The 17,213-nt window shown below is 52.3% G+C and overlaps 1 protein-coding gene across 9 annotated transcripts in view; it reads right to left on the bottom strand.

The window, feature by feature from the left end:
- CLASP1 (cytoplasmic linker associated protein 1) overlaps window positions 1-17,213 on the bottom strand; it is a 264,431-nt gene that overhangs the window by 22,703 nt on the left and 224,515 nt on the right. For all 9 annotated transcript variants that reach the window (XM_068545282.1, XM_068545273.1, XM_068545280.1 and 6 more), the window contains 4 exons: window positions 14,542-14,692; window positions 8,976-9,222; window positions 6,464-6,654; window positions 4,406-4,534 (listed from right to left, as the gene is read on the bottom strand). In XM_068545282.1, the coding sequence (XP_068401383.1) occupies window positions 4,406-4,534; window positions 6,464-6,654; window positions 8,976-9,222; window positions 14,542-14,692 (718 nt within the window). The remainder of the gene's footprint in view (window positions 1-4,405; window positions 4,535-6,463; window positions 6,655-8,975; window positions 9,223-14,541; window positions 14,693-17,213) is intronic.

Consider the following 17,213-nt stretch of genomic DNA (forward strand, 5'->3'; position numbering starts at 1 on the left):
CATTTACCAGTTTGTGCTACGAGTGTCAGCAACTTTGACCTTTTAAATGCCTATACAGGTCTCTGGTTTTGTCTTTTTGTTAAAAGGCTGAAGGTTACAAAGGAAATAGGGCCTCTGGCCATATCCCAAGACTGGGCCCAAAGAAGACCGGAGACTTAGAATCTAGAAAGGTTGAGGTTTGTTACTCGGCAGCCTCCTCCATTATCCTGAGGCCGGATGACACACAGATAAGCATGCAGTCCACTCCCTGGGCTAACAGATTAGAAAACCCAAGGTCCAGAGAGGTGAAATAATCTTTTCCACGCTCACACAATGCACTGTTCTTCAGAACCCACTGACACACGGCCGCTGCCCCGAGAGGCTTCTGAGGGCCACTCCAGATGCAGGGGGCCTGGCTGAGCCATGGTCAGAGAGTGATTTTAATTGGTATTTGAAGCAGAACGTCAGCTCGCTAAAGTGCCTTCTCTCTGACACACCGCTGCTTTGCTCAGGCTGTGATATTTGCCAAGAGGTCCCCGAAAAGTTCTATTTTTAAAATAAATTTAGTCTGGCTTTGCTTTTTTAATTCCTTGCAATCATAAAACATAAAATTAATTAGAAATGATTTCAAAATAAAACGCCGGGAGACATAACAGTGGTTGTTTTTTATATTTACCTGAGACTCAAACTTCCCCAAACAAGCCAAACCACCTGAGGCTGGATTCTGATGCCTTAAACACCAAGACTGCTGTGGGGCAAGAAATGTCTGGTGACCCCCTGGAGTGACACAAAACGAAGCTGGTATTTTCCTCTTTTTAATAGGAAAATGTAATGGAATATTCATTAACGTGGCCGAGGTCAGCAAAAAGTCTCAAGTATAGAACATCTTCAAAGAAACAGAGTTGGTGCTTCTCTCAAGTTTAAACAGAATGTCGAGCAAGGACCCCAGCACTCTGGGTACCGCGTGTAAGCCGCAGTGCCTGGGAGCAGCAGCTACTGAAACGAGTGCCTCTGAGGCGGTACGGATGCCTGAAGACGGCTTTACGTAGCAATACTGGTACAGTGCCTGACGGTGTTAGAAGCATGCTTCCATGTCCCGCATCCGATTCTCGAGGCGGCCACGCTACACAGGCTTAGACAGCGGGGATCAAACTGACAGCTGGGCTGGAGGTCAGACGCTGGACCGAAAACCAGGCTTTCCCCGTCTAGATTCGTGCTCCCACTGACCCCAGAATCGCATGCGAAGTATCAGTGCTCTTCTTAGCTCTAAATCTTCTCGTAATCATTGAAGGAGACATTCTGTACCAGCCCCAACAAACGGATTTCAAGTTCGCAGATAAGAAGTGTTAACGTTAATGGAGTTGTTTCTTGAAAAACAGAAAGGGGGCGTAAGATTTTAAAAGGTCACTATCAAGGCCTTCGCCCCTTCGGATGTTTGCTAAAAGCTAACACTACACTACGGTATACCATAGTAACTTCATTAATGAGCTACTGAAACTCAATAGCAAATTTTATTTACTAAAAAGATAAAAATAAGGAGCTAGACAATGAAAGAGATTTACTTATTCAAATAGGAAATATGAAAACTGTCTAACCTGACAAACACCAACTTTTAATTATTTATTTAATTACTTTTTGGGCCACGCTGCGAGGTTTGTGGCATCTTAGTTCCCCGACCAGGGATCAAACCCAGGCCTTCGGCAGTGAAAGCGCTGAGTCTGAACCACTGGACTGCCAGGGAATTCCCAATACCAACTTTTTAAATAAAAACTCTAAACCGGTACCCAAATCCTCTATCTTGCTTATTGTAAGACATCTCCGTTAGCTTATGATGAACGATGCCTGAGACAGACTTAGTGCCTGGAACGTTTCAGCGTGTGACAACAGTGTTTTGCACTCACAGCTCCTGTTAAAGACCCTGGGAACACAGTCCCTGGCTTATCGGGTGACAAACAAGCCATCTTATCCTCAGCCCTGCTTTATGCATCTTCCCTACGGGCCTTAGGACACCTTTCAACTTATAGAAACTGCATTTCAAGAAGTGCTTCATTGCTACAGCCCCGCAGCCAGAACTACAGTGCGCACGCTGGCGGGGCCCCTGCCACAGCGGCCAAGGAAGGACATGTCTGGTGACAAGGGCTCTCACAGCCGCTCTGTGTCCACCTGCCGGTCCACCGCCTTCATCTGCCGAAGGCTGGGTTTTGCCTGTGAACACAAAACCAACTAGCTGTAACGAGAAGGAGGTTCCCAGAGCTGTCGCCGGGAGGAGCACACTTTGGGAGTGCCAATCAGACGGGAAGAGAGACTGGCCCCTGTCTGACTAGTAACCGGGTCTAGAAACACTTCGGCTCCTTTCCAGTCAATAAATGTGGGAATGATGTTTGAATGTGCCGACGAGAAAACGTAGCGACTAGAGACATACCGTGTGGGATATGCCAGCACAACGGCTACCAGACAGACCCTGCACGTCTAACGATCCGGCCTAAAAACAAAAGCGGATTGGCAAAGCCGGAGAAAGACCACATAGAAGAGTTTTAAAGGAAAAGAACAACAAAAACAAAAACCATACCGAACACCCAAACATACAGGTGCCCAAGTTAGAAGCTTCTGGCAAAGTGAGAGCGTGACGTTTCATAAGGAAAACGACAAGGGCACCAAGTCAAGGTGAGTCTGAAAGCATGCAAAGCAGGGGAGGCCTGCCAGCAACCGCACTCATTTCAGAGCACAGTGTTTCCTCCACCGGCTTATCAGGAAGTCAGTGACAGCAGCGTGGAGACCCTTGGGTTACAAGAATTCCACGGCAACCGAGTGCTGCTACGTTTGCTTTAAGCATCAGGTATTTTCTGCTTGTGTCCCTTACGCAACCTAAAGGACTTCACAGCTAAGAACTTTCTCTCCCCAGTCTCTCGTTTTGCAGGGGAAAACAACAAGATCCCTCACGTAAAGAGCAACTTCTGGTAACGTATACTTCTCCGGGTCCACCGTCCAAGTCCTGAAGGTTACGATCAGGGCGGCCACTGTAAAGACAGACGTCTGCCCAGGGGACGGCTAGTGACTGCCACACCGTGCAGGTGGCTGTTTCACCTCAGTGTCACAGTCTCAATATGTGCTCCCCTCTGAAAACAAATGACATCGTATGTATGTGAAAGAACATCCATTTCATGTCGTTTTCTTCATCATGTATTCTCATTAAAGAAAAGCTATCATGGTTTAAAAAAAAAAAAAAAAAAAAAAAAGAGTCAGCACAGACCAGTTGCCCCTTAAAAGACACACGACCTGGTTCACATCTTGGTTCTGCCAGGAACTGCCACGTGTGCATCACCTGACAAAGGACGGGACCTCCTGGACCCTCTTCCTCACCTGGGAATAATTATGGTGACTACTGTTAGCTTACCTGGTCCTCACACTTTTCAAATGAGTTATCTGAAGTGGAAAGCGTTTTGTTCGAACGTGAGTGGGTGTTGTCACCACCAGGCAACCAAGCTGGATCCCGGAAGTGTGAGTGAGTGGTTTGCACACACACCCGTCACTCATGCACCTGTGTGGCACTAGGATGCTGGGTGGAGAGATACCCGGACAGAGGGACGCCCTCAACCTCGCTGAGCCTGCAGTCGTGGTGGGAACCTCAGGGGGCCAGACCGGGTCTCTGTTCAGTAGCCACGTAACTGCTGAACAGAGGAAAAGGCCATGATTCAGGGTCCGATTCTCGCTCGCTGTGAAGAGAAGAACTGCTCTAATCACAGTTCCTTTAATCCACGGCTGTGCTCGCAAGAGTCACACGGGAGCCAAAAGATTCAACTGACACGTGCTTATGTCTCTCTTCGGGGTCAAACCCACTGTTTCGCCATGTTAAGTTTTCCACACCTGGAACTAGACGGTTGTTTGCCACAGTGCCTTTTACTGGCAGGCGTCCCTGAAACCATGTCCCTTTAGGACGCTCCGCCCACCCCACCCCTCATCTCTCGGTACGCAGAGGACTGCGGGCGGCAGGCCCCGGGACAGTCCAGCAAGCGACGGGACGAGGGCTGTCCTCTGCGTGCACACGCGTCGGGCCCAGAACCGCGCCCTCCCTGCCCTGTGACGGGAGCCCGAGGAGCTGGGAGCCCCCAGAGCGGGCGGGCCGCCTCCAGTCCTGCGGGCCCGTGGGGGCAGCCCGCCCGCACGCGCCGGCCTCACCTAGCTCTCCCGTGGGCGGCGTGGGGTGACAGCCCCCCGAGGAGAGCGGGGCCCTGCGGGTGAGGGAGCCTGGCCGAAGGCCCAGAGGGAGGCTCGCGCGTCTCCATCCCCACCCTGACCACCGGGGGAAAGGGCAGACCCGCCCGGACGAGGCTCGGAGAGCCCCGCCGCCGGGGACCTGCGGGGCGCCGGGCCCGCAGCGCTGCTCAGACCCCGCGGCGGCCGGGCTGTGTGCCGGAGGCTGGCTCACCTCCTTGTGGGAGTCTTTGTGGGCTTCCAGCGTCTTCATGATCGTCAGCTCCGCGTAGTGCTTAAACCTTGCTGGCTGGCTTCTCAAGGTCTCCCGCAGCACCCTGAGTGCCAGGGCGCGGATGGAGTGCTGGGGCAGAGGAGAGACAGACATCAGCAAACGCCACGCGGCGCCTCCCTGCGCACACGGCCAGCAGGGCCCCGAGACCGGCTCCCAGGCCTGGGTCCCTGGCGCCCCGCAGGCACCGCGACACGGACGCCAGGCTTCCTGGACGGAGGCTCCCGGATGGCCGGCTCCACGAGGGCGGGCGCTGTGCCTGCGGGGACATCCCGGGACCCGGCACCTGAGAGGGACCCCAGGAAGGCTTCCTGAACGAGACCAATGAGGACGACTGATAAGTTCATTATCAGTCTCCCGGGGGGGCGGCTCCAGATTTTCTGAGGCTCAGGTGTGTATCTGTAAACTACGTAAAAGGACACCTACACGTAAAGGGCACCTACACGTTTCATCGACACGACCTGTCAGACAGTGGACTCTCTCAGGTCAGTGGGAGACCTGCCGATATTCCTGACCTTCTACTGAGCAGGTCATGGGGGAGGGGAACGCGTACAGAACTCCAGCTGCTTGAGGCCCGAGTCATGCGTCTGGAGGAAAGCCATTCCAAACAGACCCCTAATCTCAACAACAGAGAATGGGGTTTACACCAAACAGAACATCCTGACTCTCTGCCGCTCACCCGCACCAGCCACAGGCTCACACGCCGTCCCCTGCCCTCTCCGTGACATCGTTTCTCCTCCTGACAGAGCCAACCACTAGAAGTGCTTCAGGGGCCAACAGGTACTTTGTCTTAAGAAAAGCGAATACAGGTCTTTCGTCGCCGTTCTTCTACCTTGATTCACCCCACACCAAACCATGCGTCCCTAAGCACCAGACAGCAACTGGAGTCACCGTGTCATTTGCCAGCCTCTGCTCACCTGTCTTCCATTAAGGTCACCATCAACGTGACCCGGGCACGACCTCTGCCCTGGGCCGTGCCCAACTTGCTCGAAATCTGTCTGGTCCTACCCCTTGAGCTGTTCACCACACTTACTGTACTTGTGCTTCTGCTGACCTACACGAAGCCCGGAGCACAGAGATGGAGTTTTACTTCCAGACTTTAATCCAGGCAAGTCCTAACATTTATTCCTGCTGCCACACGCACAAGGGAGTGGCCGCACCGCGGGCGGGGGGAGGTGGGCCTCTGATCAGGGTGCTCGCCCCTCGAAGAGTCACATGCAAGTGTCACCGCGTGGAGACGGCTTTCTCCTTTAAAAATAATAATGGACGATCACAGAAAACAGTAATGATCTCTGCTTCTGGGACCTGTCGCTGGAACTGTTAACAATGCAGGGGTGAACCAACACAGAGCCCCAGGGAAGGTGCGTTTAGTAGGGTTTAGTATGGTCTCCCAAAAATGAGCCTGATTTCTCAACTGCACGTGAAGCATAAATAAAACTCCTAAGGAAGAAAACCCCATCGTAAAAAAACAAGCCACATTCTACACTAGCAAAGTCTTAAGAAATTTTGTGAAAGGGACCAAAGAGGGAGCACGTCTCCCTCAACGACTACAAACCCAATTACAGAAAAACCTGCGTGGAGGCCAGGGTGGGGCCTGTCTCCGCTAACTGACTGGGGTCAGAAAACCTGAAAGCTGTCTTGGTGCCAACAGGAAGCACAGCACAGGAGCGGAGGGGAGGGGAGCCGTGGGCCCAGGCCTGGCCACCCAGGAGGGGAGGGGGAGGGAGGGGGGGAGAGAGAGGGGAGGGAGGGGAGAGAGAGAGGGGAGAGAGGGGGAGGGAAGGGGAGGGAGGAGAGAGAGGGGAGGGAGGGGGAGAGAGAGGGAAGGGGGAGGGAGGGGAGGGGGAGGGGGAGAGAAGGGAGGGGGGAGGGAGGGGGAGTGGGGAGAGAGGGAAAGGGGAGGGAGGGGAAGGGGGAGAGAGGGGGAGGGGGGAGGGTGGAGAGAGAGGGGAGGGAGGGGGAGGGAGGGGGGAGAGAGGGGAGGGGCGGGGGGCCACTCACGTCCTTGTCCCCCAGCGTCTCCAGCAGCAGCAGCAGGACAGTCTTGAAGTGCTCCTCCCAGACGCCCAGGCTGTCCTCGCGCGCGATCTTGAGCAGCTCCAGCAGGGCGCCCTTGCGCTCCTCCACTCGCTCGTTGTGGTTGGACAGCTCTTTCAGGAGGTCCGCCACCAGGTCCGAGTGGTCAATGGGCACTTGGGGGACACAAGACAGATGCTCAGCACCCCCGCCCTCCTGACTCCAGGAGGTCCCCACAGGCCTGCGGCCCGCGCTGGGCGCCGGCCTCACGTCACACCCCCAGCAGGTCACCTCGCCAGGTAAACTGTGAAAACGGGTGAGAACAGGTGTCTAGTGCTCCGGGACCAACACGCAGTGCCCTTCCCGACCTGACCGGCCTCTTTCCCTCCTATTTCAGACAAAGAGGAGGAACCCCCCCAAAGCCCCTCCTGCATCGTCTTCCTCCCAACTCTGCTCCCTGCAACCGTCCTCAGCCAGGCCCTGCCAGGAACACCCTCACTACCCTCAGACCCGCTGGGCGCAGTTTCCTCCAGGCCCTCCACCACCGTGTCTGATCCACTCATCCCCATTCCCTTCTTGAGCGTCCAGAGTGTAAACAAACACGGATCGCGGTGTCTAGGCTACCCACGGACAGCCCATTCACAGACCGCCAGGCCTGCCAACATCACGTAGCGTAACTGCTTGCGGGGACTTGGCTGTGGTTTATATGGCAGAGGGGCATATCCTTTCTCTTTCCATGTTCTTGCAAGACAGCGGTCCCCAACCTTTTTGGCACCAGGGACCGGTTTCGTGGAAGACAGTTTCTCCACGGACCGGGGTGGGGGGATGGTTCAGGCGGTCATGTGAGCGATGGGGAGCAGCAGGCGGAGCTTCGGTCACTCGCCCGCCATTCGCCTCCTGCTGTGCGGCCCAGTTCCTAACAGGCCGCGGACTGGTACCGGTCCACGGCCCGGGGGGTGGGGACCCCTGTTTTAAGAGACCCCAACTCTGAATATTCACTTTAAGTAGAAAGGATGAAAAAACAAAGACAGATCATTAGGAACCTAAATTTGTACTCACATGTTTCTTTAGCGTCTAAGAATCAGAAAGGTGACGTCTTCAAGAACCCTCTCAACTCCGCCCCTGCCATCCCACCTTTTCCTTTAAGCCTTTTAGCATACGGTTGGTGGATAAATTACAGCCAACATCCCAATCTCCAGTCTGTCTTAAACAAGACCAACAACTGGGTAAGTTCAACGCTGTGCCAGCTCTATGAGCAGAGAAAGGCAACAGTCCACAACTCCTAGGCAGCGCAAGTCCAAGTCAACCCTCCACCACCAGCCTCCTGCCCAGCAGACGGACGGCTGGGTACAGACCGACCTGCTCCCCACCAGCAAGTAGCAATCAACAGCCAAGGGGTCACGCGCTCAAGCCCCTGAAGCTACTTGTGCTTTCAGACCGTGGAAGGCCTGCCCTTCTGTCCTAGGCTCCCGTCACTGCCTGATCCACCGAGAGCGCAGTTTTCTTCCTTCCGTGTTCCCCTGGATCCAGCAGCCACCGCTAACGCGGCCCTCGCCGCTACGTCTGCCACCACGATGAGCCTGTTTCCCGTGGCGGGCCTGGCGCTCTGGGGCCGGGGCCGTGTCTCGCTCCCCTGCACAGCCAGCCCTTGGCAAGCCACAGCCTTCGCGACCGACACACAGCAGGCCTTCACTGAATGCTAACTGCTTAGAATTCTGATTTAAGGTTCTAATCTAATTCTTCATTCAAAATTGAAAAAACAACATAACATAGCAGGCTTGGAAACAAAGTATACATATATAAGATTTTTTAAATTAATTACTAAGTTGAAATAAACTAAAACACACGAACACGCCAGTGAGGTGAAAAGAGAAAAAAATAACTTCCTGATAAAAATACTTCATAGCAATGTGTACTCACTCACTTGTTACTCAGTAATGGACACTGGTCTTAACACAAGAGTCAGAAAAAAACCCAGACCAGTTCTGCTCCATATCAAGTGTGTTATTACACTTGGGGCAAAAACGTCACCTTTCTAGACCTCGGTTTTTCCTAACCCGTACGATGGGAATGATCCCCGTCTCAGCAGCCAGCACACGCCACGCAGGTGCCCAGGGCAGGTTAGATCCCCTCCCCACCTACAGGACTGAAGGTGACACAAGCAGCTCGGGAGACCTGGCTCAAATGCTGCTGAGAGAGCAGCAGGAAGTCACCCAGCAGGGCTCCGGGCCTCCCGGCCACAGCGCGGGACGGGAAAGCGCACACCGGAGGCCGCACCCGGGTGCCCCATTGCCCAGGCCCCGCTCTCACCGCCGCCCGGGTCGTGGTTCCTCGCGAGGCCTTCCCCGTGGGTCCTCTGTGTGCCCCCGCGCCCAGGCGCACAGACGCCTGAGCAGAGCAGGCCCCCAGTCCGCCCTCGCGTGCCCGGAGCTGCCCCGGTTGGCGGGGGGGCGGGGGTGGGGTGGGGGGTGGGGGAGTGGCACCGGGAGAGACAGACCGTCTCGCAGCTGCTCCATGTCGTCGTCGAACACGGCCTCCTTCAGGGCCGTCTTGTCGTAGGTGCTGATGGTGTCCGAGTAGGGGTAGGGGCTGTAGTCCCGCGCCCGCGGCCCCGGGAAGGCGCGTGGGGGCTGGGTGTTGAGGAGGGAGGTCTTGTTGTCCAGAGCCGTCCGGCCTCCTTCCACTGCGTCACTGCCGCCCCGGCCCTCGGTGGCGGGGGAGGTGATGCCACCGTCGCGGGACACCTGGGGCACAGCACACTGTCAGTTCCTTTCCAGTGCTTGTCTCAAACTTTTTCTTTAAATCTTCAGAATTATTAGGAGAGCCAGAGATTTCTCACTTGAAGTCTGGCCACTGACAAAAGGACGGTTGTTAGTGCCTCCATTTGTAAATACCTAGCTCATAAGCTACCTCAGAGGGGACAGAACACGGCTGATGTTCTCATCTATTCATTCATTAGTTTACAAGGAATGCCTGTTTTACTTTGCATTTGCTGACTAATTTGACTCATTTTTGACAGATTAGTGACACGAAATTCTGAGGAGCCCCTGAGAAGGCAGCCTGCACACCTGGCACCCCCAGTTCCCCAGGAACCTCAGCTGCCCACACCCCAGCCAACTGCCTTCACCACCGACAGGACGGGTTTTCTCACTGACACAACGCCATGGACAAATGCTCCCCCGACGACCCTCTCGAGACCTACAGTGGTCCCACCACCCACGAGTCCCCTGCTATATTCCCCCCAAGTGGTGAAACGTCTCACTATGGAGAACTTGACATCCCCCAGGCAGATGGCTTTTCCTTTGGGGATTTCTGACTCTCAGAGCTGGTCTTTACACTGGTCAAAGAACAGGTCTTTAATGTTGTCTGAAAATGTCTTTCCTGACATGCAACGAGTTTCGTCTTCAACTAGTTAAACCTCTGGGCCCCTGGCCCTTGTGTCACGTTTCTGACCCCCTTCTCTCCCCGAGGTCCTTTCTTCTGCGCACACTGGCCTGTCTGGCTCCCCTCTGCAGGGAACAGAGCAAGTGCGGCTGACTGCAGGGGACAGAGCAAAACGGTCACTTTCCTCATCTCAGACACGTGACTGTAGGACCGTGGGGGAACCATTTCCAGGCAGCCAGACCACCCTGGTGAGCCCTGTGGCACTTTTTACTCGTGCTGCTGACAAGGTGCACCGCTGTCACCCACGCTTATGCCTTTGTGCGGTTTTTATTGTAGTTTTATAAACGTTATGTTAAAATTCAATCATGTAATTCATACGCGTATAATCCAGTGACATTAAATACGTTCACAGTGTTGTGTAACCATTACCACTACGTTATATTTGGGGCAAAACTTTTTCATCTTCCCCAACCGAAACTCTGTACCTATTAAATAATAACTCCCTTCCCCTTCCAGCCCTGGTAACCTCTGTTCTACTTTCTGTCTCCATGAATTTGACTGCTCTAGGGACCTCATATAAATGGAATCACACAGTGTTTGTCTTTCTGCGTCTGGCTTATTTCACTTAGCATAATGTTTTCAAGGTCCATTCACGTTGTAACGTGTCAGTATTACATTCCTTCTTATGGCTGAATAATATTCTATTGCATGTGCATATTACGTTTTGTTTATCCATTTATTTGTTGATGGACACTTGGGCTGCTTCCACCTTTGGGCTACTGGGCCTAACACCGCTCTGAACACTGGTGTGCAAACATCTGTTCAAGTCCCTTCTTTCAATTCCTTTGGATATACACCTAGTGGAACCGCTGGGATGCGTCTGGTTCTTACACATCCCACCCGGAAGATTTTGTCCTAATATAGCTGTTAGGATATAAAAGAATATATAGTATGTGTACAGCCATGAACAAAATAAGACCTAACAGGGGTTTTCTCTTGGTATAAGATGATTCATGGATGATTTTAATTTTTTTCTCTCTGCAACTCTCTCCTAAAAGTAAAACATATATGACTAATATAATGAAAAGATTATTTATAAAAGGAGAGAGGGTTTAAAAACTTCAGACATTTAAAAAAGAAAGCTAGGGCTTCCCTGGTGGTGCAGTGGTTAAGAATCTGCCTGCCAATGCAGGGGACATGGGTTGGAGCCCTGGTCCAGGAAGACCCCACATGCCACGGAGCAACTAAGCCCGTGCACCACAACTACTGAGCCTGCGCTCTAGAGCCCACAAGCCACAACTACCGAGCCCATGTGCCACAACTGCTGAGCCTGCGCTCTAGGGCCCGTGAGCCACAACCACTGGAGCCTGTGCGCCTGGAGCCTGTGCTCTGCAGCAAGAGAAGCCACCGCAATGAGAAAGAGGCCCGTGCACAGCAACGAAGAGTAGCCCCCGCTCGCCGCAACTACAGAAAGCCTGCGTGCAGCAGTGAAAACCCAACGCAGCCAAAAATAAATAAAATAAAATAAAATAAAATAATTTATTAAAAAAAAGAAAAAAAGGAAGCTAAACTCCTAATACTAATCACTCTTAACAACAACACCGTACTTTCTTAACTTGGTCTGTTACACTACCCCAGTCTTCGTCTGCACGCAGGCTTTACAGAGTGGCAATCACAGTGCACAGAGCATCATATACTTTGCTTTCCCCAAAGGATCAGCATGTCCCACGTAAATAAAAATTTTGCAGCCATAATGTTTAATCGCACCACTATTTCTGGTGTTTTAATAAGATTTACCGCATGATTCCCCTCCTGTGTTTTCCTTAATGTTTTTGTTTCTTTCTATTCTAAATAATGCCGAAATAAGCTACTTTGTGTAAATAACGCCTTTCTTTCCTTTTGTCGAGTTTGTTGTTCGGCACAGATTGCCAAAAGTTAGATTTCTGGATAGAGGATGTGAAACCTAAAATCGCTTTTGCTGAATACGACTTTTCACTAAGCTCCAAAAGAGCCGTATCAATTTTCCAGGCCATCAGTACTACACTCGTTCCTGATGTCCCTTCTGGCATCAAGTGCTCTCATTTCTACTTGAAACAAAGAAATGGAACCTCAGAATCTGCCTGTGGGATTTCTGTAACTGCCCAGAAGGCTGGACGCACGCACGCGTTTGTGTCCGTCTCTGCCTGTGTGACCCACCCTCCCCCTGGACGTGACCTGCGCCCTGACGGACTCCATCTGACCGGACGGGGCCCGCTGGTCAAGCTTGAGCAGAGAGACGCTGGTGCCTGACTCTCGCACGTTTGGTGCAGTTTTATAGCAGCTTCTTAGCTAACGTTTGGTGACGAGTGGCAAAGATGCTGACTTTGGACTTCCTCAACGCTTACCTTTTCCCCTCCCCGCCCCTCTGAGCCGCGACCTGTCAGTGCCCCGTCTGCCACCCCCTCCCGGTCCCGCAGCCCCTCCCGGCCCCCCCCGCGTCCCCATCCTGGTACGGGCCTGCTCTCTCCACCTTCTCCCCACTCCTTTCAACATCTGGCACGGTGTTTTTTCATACTTTGGAAAGTTGGAAACAACTTAAACGTTCCCAAATAGGGCACCGAGGACATGACTACGGCACATACCCTTACGCTGAACTATCATCCAGCCGCAAGAAGGCACAGGAAAGACTACACCAAACAGGAGGCGCCCCGTGAAGTCACCTTCACCGTAAAGAGCACGCTCTATACGCCCCTGCACATACAGACACGTGCAGGGACACCTAAGGGAACAGAAAGACGCACCCCGAAGCGTTCATGGTGGCTCTCGCTAAAGACGCTTTTCCCTCCTTCTTCTCTTCACGTGCTGGCCCTGTACCTCCGTCACCCAGCTTCTCCTGGGGCCTCTGCTGTTCCTGGCAGGACTTCTGTTTCCCTGATCAGAACCACACCCAACCCCAAGTTCCTCGCGTGCACTTTAGAGGCCTTTCCCGTCTCCTCAGCACAAGCGCCGCCCGCGGACAGCAGAGCTGCCAGCGTGGACGCCCTCCAACTCCTGCTCCCACAGGCCTGCTCCCCTCCTTCCTGGCTAAGGCCAACCCGCTCCCCCAGGGCCCCCGTCTCGCCACCTCCCCACGTCCTGGAGGACCCGTGTCCGTGAATCGTCCACTGCCGCCACCGCAGAGCCAACACCTTTCTCTCCACGCGGGCCGCGTCTCTCCCACCGCACACCCGCCGTCGGCCCCTCCTCGTTCCAGCCTGCGCTCGAGTCGGCCCTCGGCCCACCGTGACCTCATGTCCACGCCCAGCTCTGCTCACAACACCCAGTGGGCTCCTGGAGAAACTAACCCTGGAAACTGCAGACTGTGATTAGGTCTAAAAGCTACTTAAGAAAAAGAAGACGGAAGTCCAGACGGGGACCCAATCTCAAAGAAAAGGTCTTGGCCCTACATCAAAACACCGGTGAGTAACTGTGTGATTTAAATATTCTAGATTAAAATAGACTATTTAATGCAGACAGTAAAAAAAAGATCCAGCGGAGCCCTTTCAGTCCACATCCGACTCGAGAGCCCTTTGGCTGGAACGCCCTTCCCGAAAGCTCCCCTCAAATCCAGGCCGCCGCATTCTCCTCTGCTCTTCAGTCCTGCTTGACCCGCTTCTTCTGCCTGCCCCTTAGTGGTGGTGCCCCTGAGGACTCTGCCCTTACCCCCCCGCTTGGCTGACTTCACTTACTTTTCTTTAGTTACCGTCAAGCATCCAGTCAGTGTCTCTCAAACCTCCACCTGCAGCCCAAGTCGGCAGCCTCAAGTCCAGGCCGGCGCACCCGAAGGCCCGTGGCTGCGCCTGCTTGGACGTCTCACTACGCTCCGCAGGGGTCCACGTCGCCTTCTCTCCCCGTGACGTCACCTCACTGAGGCGCAGCAGCACTTCCTCAACAGTCCTTGCCGGACACCCCGGCTCTCCTGCTTCTGCTCACGCGCTACCCGACCCAGCTCCCTCCGGGGTCACTCCCCACGGCAGAGCCACAGCGATCGTCCTCAGACGTGCGAGGGACCACGCCACTTCCCCGGTTAAAGATCCTTCAGATCCTTCAGGGACCCCAGAGTAGTCTGGACGATGGCTGGGCACCCCCCGGTGTGAGCGCCCTTCTCTTCCCAGGGCCTCCCCAACACCAGGGCACGCCCACCCTCTCCCTCCCCCCGCGCCCACCCCCATCCCTCTGCCTTCTCACAGGCGCCTCTCAGACGACAACCTCCTACTTGACCCGACAAGTGCCTCGTGCCCTCGTGGCCTCCGTGCTCAGAGGGTGACATCGTCCCCTCTGCAGATCTGTCCTGCGCCACTCTGCCCCTCTGCAGGAGGCTGCGGCTCCCGGAGAGCCACGCTGGCGTCGGGCGCAGGCTCACTGTTTTTATCATATCAGAGGAACAGAAACGTGTCCAGGATAAACGAAAGCCAGCTGAGAAAAAGGGCATTTAACGTTCTTCACCAAGATAGCTGAGGGCTACTGCAATTTCGTAAAGTTGCCTTGGGCCTCTTAAAATCATACCATTCTGACTACGAGATAAAAATAACGTTGGAGTTCAGTGATCCCCGCGGTCAGCGTTCAGGACCGTCCCTTAAGGGCCACACAGCTCTCTCCCAGCATGGGCGGTGGCCGCCCCCTCACTGATGAACGGCCCTGTTAGCCGCGCGGGTACTCACGACTTCACAGTCCTTCCTGCCGTCTCTCTTAATGGGCTCGTTCAGATCCTCCTGGCTTCGAAAACTAAACTTTTCGATGGCTTCTGTCACTCCACGCAAAGAACTGTAGATCTCTTCCGAGTTCAGGTTCTCGGTATCATACTCCAGCATGCTGAAGAGCAAACATATTTTATTTCTTAAATTAAGGCGCACGCACACAACTGAGGTATGGGTAAAAACGACTGCTAATAATTTACGGAGTAAGACATAATTACAGTTTCTTCAGGTGATTTGGAATGATAAGGAAGACATCTTTTGTTAAGAGTACCACCACTGGACAGTTTAACTGTACGGCTTCCTTGTCAGATCTGGTCCCAAACACATGACATCAGCACTCAGTAAGAGCCAGTGGGAAACAACAAGAACCACGAGAATGCAGGAACTCAAAGAGTGACAGCTGGTGACGATGGGCGAGGTAATAATGGACGTGCAAAAATAACTTTCGTGTCTTGACGATGGAAAAAAGCAGTTTGGTTGTTACTGGTCTCAAATGTACAAATAAATGAAAAGAAAGCTAGTTATTACACACAAATTTTAAAGGAGCAAAGTGCATGACCTCAGAAGGTTGGGTTATGCTTACCAGTATCAGAAACCTATAAAATAAAACCCCAGAGGAGAAAATGACTCGAAGTCGGATCCACCAACGGACTCCTGACAGCCTCTCACGCCATCTAACCCAGGAATTTGCTTGAATAACCAAATTCTTCTAGATGCGGATAGTGGGAGTTTTACAGTGAAAGCAGATCTTGTAAAGATGAGTCACACTTCCAGATGAATATCTAAAGGCACTCCAAAAAGCAAGAAATATTTGTCCCTTACAGAAAAGTGACGTCAACTGGTGTCCTTTCAGACATTTAGCACAGCAAAACACCAAGTAAAGCAAAACTCCTCAACAGCCTTCTGGTGTAACGCAGTGTATCAACAAGTGACCTTTAGATGTTTGAAAAGTACACCGAAACAGACAGAAGATCCTAAGAACAAAAACCATCACCTTCCCTCAAAAAGAATAAACGTCACTTGCTCCAAGAAAGTATTCAAGAAAAAAAATCGGATGAGTTGGCCTAATTTAATCTGCAGACAGTCCTGAGCTATACTGAGAATTGCCAAGGACATGAAAAGAATCCTTGGCTGTATATAAGTAAGCATCCAACAACATTCATTATTAAGGACTAAAGAAGAGCGATCTTTCTGTTCTTCCAAAGAGAAATAACTGAAACCAGTCAACCACTGGTGGGAACCGCCCCCTAAGGGCAACTCAGCGAGCCCTGTGCATTCTGTTGAGAGGAAACTTCCCTGTAACTTAAAAACAAATAATGTTTACCAACCTCCCCCTCAACACACACACTTTTTTTTTTTAAAGGTTTGGGCAGATGAACAAGACATGATTTGAACAGTGCTCACCTGGAGTAGCCAGACCTCTACTGGCTGGAGGCTGTAACGACCCGAGTGTTTTCTAAGGCCGGATGGGTCCTGCCAGAGTACAAGATCTGAATGCATTCACCCTGCGAGATGAATTCACTCTCCTGCAAACTCCAGGCTGCACACCTGGCCCAGGTAGAACCCACTCTTCTCTTCTGATGAATGAAAGAACACAGACACCCCAACTGCACTTGGAGAGCTCACAAAAACACGCGCCAACTCAAAGACTGGCTCTGGCATCAAACAAAAAGAAATGTGAGCTTCAACACGTTTGCAGCTAAGACTTCATGTTCACGCTGGCAGGAAGTGGAATCAAATCCCTGAACAGAATTCAAGATTTCAACCCCTTCTAAGTTCATAACGTTATCTAAGAGGCAATATACCCCTTTAGCGTGACTGGGGAGCACTGGGGCCCCCTGACCACTCCCCTCCCTGGCCCCTTCTAGAACAGCACAGCACCAGCTTATGTGTGAGCAAAGGCATTTATACATCTGGCCAGTACACCGTTTTTCATAAATAAAGGCTGAATATGACTTAAACAAAAAATATGTATACGAGATGTAAAAAGATGCCTGAAAATACTTTTAATCACAACAACCAAAAAGAGTAACATAGCCCATGCAAAAGGGAAAAAAACAAAACAAAACAAAACAGGAAGGATGGAGGGATGGACAGAAGGAAGTCTGGGGGACGTTCAGCTTTTAAGGGATGTCACAATATTATTCTCCATGTCGCTTCAGAAGATGTTAGGTTTCATATAGTTCATCCCATTGTTCCTACCCTGAACTTTCTTAAAATACCTCATTTCGGTTCACATAACTTTAGCATGACAGCAGCCTCTTTTTAAAATAGGAAAATAAAGGATTCTGCCAGTTAATGTTCCTCCTTCTTACTTTCAATTAATAAACCAACTCAGACTTCCAATTTAGGAGAACGTGTGCACGGCCAGGCACCATCTACTGGGGACACTTCTTTTAGACTCACTAGCTTGAGCTTTGAAGCATCTCCTTGGTATGAAGTGGAAACTGTGAGCTCCAGGTGAGAGAGAGCATTTTTTTCCTCTACAGGGAAGCAGACAGTGTTGCTTTCCTTGCCATTTCACGTTCTGGCGTTTGCGTTTTTTCAAATCAATACCGGTGAGCCCTCATTTCATAGGGAAAAAGGACACTCCCGTGGATGCTGTCATCAGGGAATCACAGGTGACGTGGTCCCGA

The sequence above is a fragment of the Eschrichtius robustus genome, chromosome 5, assembly GCF_028021215.1.
Source record: "Eschrichtius robustus isolate mEscRob2 chromosome 5, mEscRob2.pri, whole genome shotgun sequence".
Classification (NCBI taxonomy): Eukaryota; Metazoa; Chordata; class Mammalia; order Artiodactyla; family Eschrichtiidae; genus Eschrichtius; species Eschrichtius robustus.